This window comes from Mus caroli, unplaced genomic scaffold (assembly GCF_978045245.1).
Source record: "Mus caroli unplaced genomic scaffold, Mus_caroli_1 scaffold_12, whole genome shotgun sequence".
Taxonomy (NCBI): Eukaryota; Metazoa; Chordata; class Mammalia; order Rodentia; family Muridae; genus Mus; species Mus caroli.
This window is the reverse complement of record NW_028227267.1, coordinates 93,013,357-93,024,276: the sequence shown is the minus strand read 5'-3', so window position 1 is coordinate 93,024,276 and position 10,920 is coordinate 93,013,357. Positions and strand designations below refer to the sequence as shown.

The 10,920-nt window shown below is 40.3% G+C and overlaps 1 protein-coding gene across 1 annotated transcript in view; it reads left to right on the top strand.

The window, feature by feature from the left end:
* Positions 1–1,455: 1,455 nt before the first annotated feature.
* The window catches only part of Klhl1 (kelch like family member 1), a 395,614-nt gene continuing 386,149 nt past the window's right edge, over positions 1,456–10,920 (top strand). The window contains exon 1 of the mRNA XM_021181703.2: positions 1,456–2,560. Within this exon, the coding sequence (XP_021037362.1) occupies positions 2,055–2,560 (506 nt within the window). The 5' untranslated portion in view covers positions 1,456–2,054. The remainder of the gene's footprint in view (positions 2,561–10,920) is intronic.

The window sequence follows — 10,920 nt, the reverse complement described above, 5'->3', positions numbered from 1 at the left end:
GTTGATTACATTCTTGGATAAACATGATCTCCCACCATTGTTTACTTTAAAAGATCTCTGCCTTTCTCGTGGTTGTTTTTATCATCGAATAGTGAGAGAAAATTCCAAGCACAAGGGATTTCAGTCCAGCTGTCCTAGCATAAATCAATATTTAGATACACAATGGAGATTTTTTTCTTTCTTTGAATGTGTAGCCTTTGTGATCTTAGCTTCTTATTTCATTAAGATGTCCAATTCTATCTAAGAAATATTTTGTTTTTCTTTGTTTTATATTTAAGCTTGTAGCTCAGCCATCGGATAAGAGAATAGTAATCTAAGTGTAATATAGTGTTTGATTCCAATGCCTTGTTGGACCTTCCTGAGCCAATGAATTACAAGGGACACTGCTGTATTCCTGAGTAGTGAACTCGCAGCTTTCCTGACTGACCCTCTAGCTCTGATCAAAGGTTACCCGGCTCCATTTTAAATGCTCATGACGAAAAAGATAAGATATTTTAAAGTATTTTTTTTTTTAAAGAAAGGAGCCATAGTCTTCATCCTTCTGAAAGAAAATCTCAGCTTCCCTTGGCAGACAGGCATCTATTTGCAGGACAGTAGCATTCTCTTGCTCCCACTCTCTTGTGCATTTTATACCACTACTAGGTATGAGAAGTTACCCTTTCAAATATTCTGTTATTATTTTAGTCCATTTTTGTTCTGTATCCCAAACTGTTTTGCTCATGAAGCTCTCACCAAACCCTGATTTTGCCAAGCCTGTGGCTTATATCCAGCCCATTTTCAAAATTTTGCCTTAAGTCTCTGATCCCCGGAGGTGAGGCACTGTCTGGCTGCATTAATAGCAGAGCCACAATGTAAGTGCCAGGACGATGGCATCATCACACTTCGATGACAGCATCCCTGCTTTTTGCTGTGTCTCATAGAGAAGAACGGAAGGCTAAAGGTTAAAGGATGTGGCTTATTAAATAATTCAAGCCATTAACCTGCAACCTGCACACCGCGGCGGCCTATTAAGTTTACACTACCGTGATTCATGTTTGGTGTTTACTGATGCTAAAGCATTTTGCCTGTTTGCTTTACTTTTATTGCTATACAGTAATGTAGAGAGGAAGGAGGGTGAAAAAAGGTGACAGACTTACGCAAGGGGACAATAAGAGCAGCAGACTCACTTGCATAAAGAAGATTGAAGTCTTCCCTCCCTCCCTCCATCTCTCAGTATAGGCCCCAGTGCACATCTGCGTCACTTACAGGGGAGGAGGGGGAGGCGCTGAGGCAGAGAGAAAAATCATACTGTGAGGACCTTGACAGCTTTCCTGGGCGGGCTTTTCTTTGGCTGCTCTATGTTTTTTCCCGGGATATTTATTTTTCTCCTTTACAAACTGACTATATAAAACCGCCCCTTTTCTCATCTCAGAAAGCATTTGACTGTCCTTCGGACACCTGGCAACCTATCAGGGAATTCTCCCAGAGGACAGGGACAGGGAGCAGGTGCACAAACCCGCCTAAGGGTTGGGGGTGCACTACTTCTCGACTTGAGGCTCTTTTTCTCTGCACTCATCAAACAGGGAACTCTGAGCTGCTAAGACAGGAGATCTGAACAGCTTCCAAACCACAGCTCGGCACGGAGTGTGTATCAGTGCCGCGGAGCCAGCTGCTGCCACCTCTGGAGCTGGGGAGAGCTCAAACCTCTCTCCCTTCCTCTTGCATTTCCAGCCTCTCTTTCCTCCGGGGGGGTCACCACGGGGGTCCCCGCAAGCTCCTCGTGGATTCTAAGCCCCTGGTATCCCAGGACTTCATTCGATCTAGACCGGAGCTTCCCCAAAGCTCAGATTCCAGCAAAAGGACCCAGACTGAGCCGCGAGGCTCTGCAGAGCGCTCAAGGTGCCTGTGTGGTCTCCTGGTGAGACGCACAGTCCCTTTTAGCCACCTTTGGCACTCCGTGTACACCGGGTACATCCTGCCTCCTCCTCTCTCTCCAGAAGCCACTGGCCACCCCAGTACGCTAGCCAGGCTACTGGTGTGTGAGCTGCAGTTCCTTGGTCCACGGTTCATTAAGCATGTCCGGCTCCGGGAGAAAAGACTTCGATGTGAAGCACATCCTGCGACTCCGCTGGAAACTCTTCAGCCATCCCTCGCCGGCCTCCAGTAGCCCAGCGGGGGGCAGCTGCCTGCAACAGGACAGCGGAGGAGGCAGCTTTGAACACTGGGGTCCTAGCCAGAGTCGGCTGCTCAAAAACCAGGAAAAAGGCAGTGTGAGCGCTTTCTGGAAAAAGCCTTCTTCCTCCTCTTCATCCTCCTCTTCATCCTCGTCGTCTGCTTCATCCTCTCCTTTCAATCCGCTGAATGGCACCTTACTACCAGTTGCCACGAGGCTGCAGCAAGGGGCTCCGGGGCAGGGCACTCAGCAGCCCGCCAGGACTCTTTTCTACGTGGAGTCCCTAGAGGAGGAGGTAGTGACAGGCATGGACTTTCCTGGACCACAGGACAAAGGATTGGCCCTGAAAGAGCTCCAAGCGGAGCCTGCCAGCTCTATCCAGGCAACAGGTGAAGGATGTGGACACAGGTACAGTAAGTTCCCACTGAGCAGGTGTCAGAATAGTTCCTGGTTGCCTGTGATCCTGCCCACCTACTGTTCTCTCCTAAAGTTTGAACTGTATAGGATGAAAATCTGAGATAGATGCCAGCCTGTTTTGTTTTGTTTTTTAATTACCCAAGTTGAAATCTCATTAAAACTTTGCTCATTAATTTCCATTGGCTCAAACATACACTCTTTTAACAAGTTTTTAGACTTAAAACTATAGAGTGCATATTGCATACATTGGAGAACCTTCAAGTTGAATGGTTCTTATTTCACAGATGATAGTGTCCTTCCATCACGCTTTAAGTCTTTTAAGTTTTTCCATTATCTGCTGTGGGTGAAGTCAGCTTTGAACACCATCAAAGTGCATTTCATGTACTCTCCCTGTGATTGAGCGTGATTGTCTCGAATAGCTGTGGCTTGACTCTATGTGTGAGAAATAAGAACCGAAACACTGTCATTGCTCCGTCCCCTCCCCCCAAGGGTTGTCAACCTATCACAACTACCATGCCTTGGACCACTTTCTGCTCACTTTTGCCTCTGTCCATGTAAGTGTTAAAATTAAACTCCACGGACATTTCTTGGCAGATACTGTGATTTCTTTCAGAACTCGGCATACAAAAATACTGAAGTAACATTTATTCCCGGTTTATTTCAAGCATGACACTTTGCGTGGACTTTTGCTACAGTAAAGATTCAGAGGATCCCTGGAGCACAGGCGAAACTTCAGCTTCCCAGTTTTTAGGATACTGAGTCATTATAATTCTAAATACATCGTTTTCATTTGAGCATATGATGAGGATATGAAAGGATTTGCATTTAGATTCATATGATATCAGACTACATTAGAGAAGAAGAAAAAGTCTAGAAATTTCAGAAAATGATAGCTAACATCCTAAAAAAAAGAATCGTGAATTACCTCTGATAAACAAATTATAAATGAGAAATTTTGAAATTTTTGTTTAATTGGATCTTTTTTCATGAACTACTTTAAGTTTGGAAAGTATATATAATAAAATGTTCCATAATTTTCATCACTTTGATGAACAGGATTCTATAAGGTATCTTTAACATTTTTTAATTATATAGTATTGTATTTGAATTATAAGAGCCTTGTATAATATTCTATTGATATATACTAAAATGATTAATATAATGTAGGATCATTGTTTATCAAAGAAAAAAATAATTTGCATCCTTCAAGTATGTTAAAAGTTTTCCACATATGATCCCTAAGTCTGTTTTCTGTTATCTAGTGAAGTAAAATAGATGACTAAAATCAGAATAAGCAGATGCCATAAATATCATGAGACTCTGAGAGTTCATCTATTCACGAGATACTTAGGATGCTTAACTATTTAAATTTTGCTGGATTTTTGAGGAAAGAGAAAAGCTTACGGGGTAGAGAATTTCTGAAAAATATTTACTCTCTTGTATATTTTAAATGAACAACTATTGAGAAGGGTTTTTTTAGCTTTTTATTTACTCTTTAATAATTTCATAGAGTAATACAAATATTTAGATCATATATATTCCCTATTCTTTACTAAAACTCTCCCTGGATGCATAAAGAATCCCAACTCAGATCTTCATCCTTTTGAAAGATAACAGACTCTCAAATAGCTCAGAAAATACGTACCACATATGTACATATAAAAGTAAAAATTTCAAACCAACTAGAAATAGCTAAGACTTTCCGAATAGCTATCTTTTATATTAAAAAAAAACTTTGCCTTATGAAATTTTAATGAGTAGTTTGGGTATCAGCATTCGATACAAACTTTAATAAAGTTGGAATTGGCAAATACTAAAGGAGAACAGATAATAGATTATAATCAAGTTTAAAATGTAAAACTATTAACCAAGAACCCAGCTAAGAATTATCTGTCAGAATTACTTTTGGAAATACCTCCTTTCTTTTAATCACAGGAAGTTGTAAGTGGCAAGAATTCTGAAAACAATTCAATCACCAACCGACATCCTCTTTACTGTTGGAATCAGAGTACTGCAAAATTTTCTATGTTGAATCTGTTAAAAGTAAACTTCAATTCCTTTTAAATTTCTGCCAAACTTTTAAGGAATGTAGATAAATGTGACATTCTTTCTAGCTACTCTGAGGGCATGTTTTTGTCTTTTTACAGTTTTACAGAACATTGACTCTGTGCTCATGACTGATTGAGAACCACCCAGTAAATGGAGCAATTAGTCATTCTCAGTATATTTTAATTTCTAATAAGCGTAGGGTTCATCGCCCAGGCACCATAGGAACTGCAGAGTAAAATACTTAGAAAAAACTTTATTTCAACTTAAAATTTTATTCTATCTAATCTGGAATGTAGATCTAACATGTTGGAAAAATGTGGACTATTCATAGTTGTGAATGATATTCAAATGAAGCAGCATATATATATATATCACAAAACTATAAAAACTTGATTGAAATTATTTATGAATATATATCATATTTCTCATCAACTCTCCACTGCAAAAAAATTATCTCAACCTTAAAGCAAAGGTGAGCCTTCCCTTTTCCTTTTCCTTTTCTTTTCTTTTCTTTTCTTTTCTTTTCTTTTCTTTTCTTTTCTTTTCTTTTCTTTTCTTTTTTTCTTTTCTTTTGCTCTGGTACTAAATAGAATTACTGTTTACATGAGTATGAATCTTCAGTTAGTTAAGCCTATTTTTTAGAACGGCAGATGGAGAACATTCAGAAGAAAGATACTCATGATTTTTGAATGCTGGAAGAATCAAATTTTCATGGACATGCAACATAAGGATTCCTTGACAGACATAAACCAACTTCCTACCAAAATGGTGCCATCTCACCCCCTTCATACCTACTACTTTATACCATGATAAACAAGTCTCAAACTTCCAATTTCTTGATTATATCCTTGAAAATACTTTACAAAATAAGTTGATGATCCATTTCTTTCCTGTTCACTAATTTATATATATGTCCAAACATATTTAAAATATATAACTCCATACATTTCATATATGTTTCCAAAATTCTATCAGCTATGTAATAAGGCAAAAAAACACCACTTTATTCTCACATTTATATTTATATCATTTATATGGTACATGATATTGTATGGTTCATATATCATAGCTTTATAAATACTAATAGGAAAAAAAAACATGTTTTACCTGTTTGTTCTTTCTGCTTTATTAACAGTATATTCACCTGGTTCCATGTCTTTAGCAAGAACATAGACAAGGATTCCACACTTCTCTCTCTAAATCTACACATTCCATTATCTCTGGTCTCATATATTCACCTTTCCATCGGTCCTTTAGGATGAATGAAGAAATGAAAATGTAACTATAACTATGTACAGAATTTAATTATGCTTCCGTTTGCCTTATTCAATTTCTTTCTCCATTTCAGGAGCTCCTCTCACCTTAGGGTAAGCAAGTAAGAACTCCATGGTGATGTTATCACCATCGGTAGATATTTTCCCTTTAGAAATGTTATTTTCTGTCCAACATTTCTCTACCTCCAATGTTTGTTCCCGTCCTAATAAATGTCTTCTTCCAATTCAATGGTCTTCTTTTGTATTAGGTCTCCCTCAAACCTCATTTTCCATTATAGCATCCACTCTCTCGTAACACTGAAGTCAGTAAAAATGATAACATTAGAGAATGATCATCATTTTGTGTTCATTGCTCTGCTGCTAATTCCAGCCCCCACCCCCTTCAAACACATACACACAAAGAATTCTACTGAATCAGAATTACTAATTCCAAGAATTACTGATCTCAGTCCAGATCATAACATGTTCACTTAATTTCAAGGAGGGTAAGAGATAATTAATTCTGGAGCCAAATATGAGTGATTGTGTCCCAGCAATATGGATTTATGGGACCCCCAAGTTCCATGTTCCAATCTGAAAACAATTCGTGAAGTTTTTACGGTAACTGAATGGAGAAAGTGATGCATAAAAGTACTTTTAAAATTCATTGGTGGAAACATTAAGTAGATAGTAACAAGGAGGTGAAATCTCACTTATAGGCATTGGATATTATCTGATGACTCTTAGCCTTTATTATGGTGAAAACCAGGGGTTAGTTAAGTGAATAAAGTCTAAAGTCTTATATCTGTTATCCACAGGGTCTTTGGTCTGAAAGAAAATGGGAAAAATGGTGATTTAGAGGTCTGTAGATAGTCCAAGATAAAGTGTAATTAGGTTCTGGACCTGCAACAGTTAGAGCTATTCACAGTCATTGCAGTTTTAATTTGCCTTCAGCCTTTCAGATATTGCTTCTTCTAGGAATTTTGATTCCTAGAAAGTAGCTACTTATGGGAGGTATGCTTTACCACCTATCTGCTACCCGGAGAGCACTCCTGATAGCCATTCACCTCTGACTGTCACATCCAGAGTCTTTGTTTCAAATGAGCAGTGCCCTGGTCTCACACACTTACTCTCTCCTCTGGTAGTTGTGCTTTGTCCACCATGTCCACATTTAGTTTTCCTCATTAACGGGATGCTTTGAATATCAACCTCTCCACTGTTGTCAGTGAAATTCTTCATCTCCTAGCAACACCCTCTCTTTTGTGTTTTAGAGTAGCTATGTGGTATTTTCTTGTCCATTTGTATGGAAGGTCATAACACATGTTAACATCTGTGTTGATTTGACCATGTGTCTCTAACTGAAAATTCTAAGGGGAAAGGCTGTGTTGGTTTCATATATCTCTTTGCTTCTGCATTAACTGTAGAATAATGAAGATTTTTAATGGTCCCATTGAGTAGCAACAAGAACACTTGATCATTGAAGGAATAATTGCTGAAACTTGGTGCTGTGTAAATTTAGAATTGTAACACCCTATGATCTTGGTGCAGTTATTTATTTCATTGGTATTAGAAAACACACAATTGCTGGGCAGTGGGGGTGCATGCCTTTAATCTCAGCACTTGCAAGGCAGAGGCAAGAGAATTTCTGAGTTCAAGGGCAGCCTGGTCTATAGAGTGAGTTCTAGGACAGCCAGGGCTATAGAGTAAAACTTTGTCTCAAAAAACCAAATAATAATAATAATAATATTAATAATAATAATAGAAAGGAAACACACAATTATTTGCTGATATGTGCTTTGTTAAGTGCAGTTTACCATTTTGATGATCAGTAGTATGTGAGTATTATGTAAGATAGAGAAATACTGGTTTTAGAGAGTAAAAGTTTCATAGAAAATATGCTTCTAAAAATTAAAACATTTTTAATTTATTCTATGAGAACTTTGTGTTTGCAATGTATTTTGATCATACCAACCTCCATTTCTGTTTTGTAATTCCTTCTTTAGGATCTTCTCAAACTCAATTCCCTTCTATTTCATGTCTTCTTTATTTTGTTTTATCATCCTGCTGTGTCAAATTAGTGCTTCCCAAATATCTACATGTCTGTTAGGACATTCAGTGCAGTGTGAACAACCTACTAGTGTCCACAAACCCAAAGAAAATGCCATCAATTGCCCCCACTTCCAGAACTTGCTCTATAACCTCATCGAGAGACAGGGCCACCTGAGACATGCTCCATTTTGCTGGAGTTGGACTAGGTTAGTCTTTTTCAGGTCTTGTACTCATCACCAAAACTGCTATAAGTTCATGAGTATGGCAGATCAGCTGTTGTGTTCTAAACTTTCATGCATCATAGCTTCATAATGCTATATGGCTCTTAAATTCTTTTTTTTTTATTGTCAAGCTGTTCTTTTTTTATTGGTTATTTACATTTCACATGCTGTCCCTCTTCATGGTTTCCCTGCCCTAAACCACTCGTCCCATCCCCCCTTCTCTTTACTTCCAATGAGGGTGTAACCTCACCCACCCTGCCTTATCATTCTAGCATCTCCTTACCCTGGGGCGTCAAGCTTCAACAGGACCAAATGCCTCCATTCCAATTGATGCCAGATAAGGCTATCCTCTACTACATATGTAGCTAGAGCCATTGGTCCCTCCATTTGTATACTTGGGTTGGTGGTTTAGTCCCTGGGAGTTCTGGGGTTTCTGGTTGGTTGATACTATTGTTCTTCTAATGGGGTTACAACCACCTTCAACTCCTTCAGTCCTTTCCTTAACTCTTTCATTGGAGGCTCCATGCTTAGTCCAATGGTTGGCTGTGAACATCTGCCTTTGTATTGGTCAGTTGCAGACAAAACCTCTCAGGGCACAACTATATCAGGATCCTGTCAGCAAGTGCTTCTTGGCATCAACAATAATGTCTGGGTTTGTTGTCTGCAAATGGCATGGATCTATAGGTAGGGCAATGCCTGGCTGGGCTTTCCTTCAGTCTCTGCTCCTTTTATTGTCTGTCCCTGCATTTCATGATTTGTCCAGCTGGCTTTCTAAAGATCTACATGCTGGCCCATGATAGCTTTCATATTCTCTCCAGAAATTCAGCAAATTCTATATTGGTTATTATTTTATCAATTTAAATAACCATTAAAATGTACTAATAAGCCATTGTCCATAAAAATGAAATTTGCTAATACTTTAGATAGCTTGGGTTATACTAAAAAGCTTGGAAGTCATCATTCCTCCAGGTCTCCCTCCTCCTCAGCTTCTTCCAACATTTCCATAATTCAACCAAAGGGGTCAGCAGCTTCTGTTGATTGGTTGGGTACAAATATCTGTGTCAGACCCTTTTAGCTGCATGTTGGGTCTTTTAGACAGCAGTCATGATAGGTCCCTTTTTGTAAGCTCTCCATAGCCTCAGTAATAGTGTCAGGCCTTGGGGCCTCCCTTTGAGTTGGAACCATTCTGGTCCTGTTGCTGGACCTTCTTTTCCTCAGAATCATCTCCATTTTCATCCCTGCAGCTCTTTCAGACCAGAACAATTATGAGTCATAGTTTTGATTATGGGATAGCAACCCCAACTCTCACTTGATGCCCTGTCTTTCTGTTGGAGGTAGGCTCTACAAGTTCCCTCACCCCATTGTAGCGAATTTCATCTAAGGTCCCTCGCTTTGAGTTCTGAGAGTCTTTCACCTCCCAAGTCTCTGGTGCATTCTAGAGGGTCCCCCCAAACTTTTACCTCCCGAGGTGGCCTATTTCCATTCTTTCTGCTGGCCCTCAGGGCTTCAGTCATTTTCCCTCATCCAATACCAGATCAGGTCCCCCCTCCCCCCCCCCACCCCCCGCCCCGGCTCCTTTCCCTCCTAGGTCCTTCCCTTCCTCTCCACTTGTGATTGTTTTCTTCTCCCTCCCAAGTGGGACTGAAGCATCCTCACTTGGGCCCTTCAGATTGCTGACATTTTTGAGTTCTGTGGACTGTATCTTGGGTAGTTTATACTTTTTTTTTTTTTTTTTTTTTTTTTTGGCTAATATCCGCTTCTTAGTGAGTACAGTACATATCATGCATGTCCTTTTGAGTTTGAGTTACCTCACTCAGGATGATATTTTCTAGTTCCATCTATTTGCTTGAAAAATTCAGGATATCCTCAATCTTAATAGCTGAGTAGTATTTCATTGTGTAAAGGAACCACATTTTCTGTATCCATTCTTCTGTCTTGGGACATCTGGGTCGTTTCAAGCTTCTGGCTGTCACAAATAATGTGCAGGGCAATGGGCATGGGGGAATAAGTTCCTGTTCTCTAAGCAGGCAGATGCGTGAGGTTTGCCACATGCTTTCCACCCAGCCCTGGGTGGGTGTCTGGCTGTGGGAAGCTGCAAACCCTGCCTGAGGGGGTGGACAAGGGGCAGTCCGAGGTCTCTGGGCCTCACAGTGGCAAGAGATAACAGGCTCTCAGTCTCGAGCATCCCAGATGCAGGTGGTCACCATGGAATAGCTGAGAACAAAATGTCCCCCCTCTCCTTGGTGGCTTGATCATCCCCAGGGTCGAAGGGAGGAGAAGGCAGGGGGAGAGGGGACTCTGGGTGGTTCCCATGTGGGCGAGAGCCCTTGTTCTCATCCATGGCTGGAGCACAGGAAGGCCTTCCTGCAGGGTGTTAGACATGGCTCTTTGAGGGAAAGCCTATCGAATTGTACAAGCACAGTGGGCCTTGATGATCAGAGACAGCTTATTGGTTTTGGAGCTTTATTGTAGAAAGGCAGAGAGAAAGAGACAAGGTAAAAGAAAGAGAGGGGCCAGCCATGGCCACATGGAGAGGGAGGGAAATGAGAGAGAGAGAGAAGGAGGGCTAGAGATGAGAATAAGAAAGGTGAGGTCTTAAAGAGAGTGAGGAGAGGTCGAGCAGTCCCTTTCATAATGGGCTGGGCTACCTTGCTGTTGTCAGGTTACTGTAGGGAGGAGCATACCTGGCTATAGTCAGGTAACTGTGTGAGTAGAGTCTAGCCAGAATGCCAGAAGCTTGGGGCATTGTCTGCATGATTATAATCACAGAATTATGGAG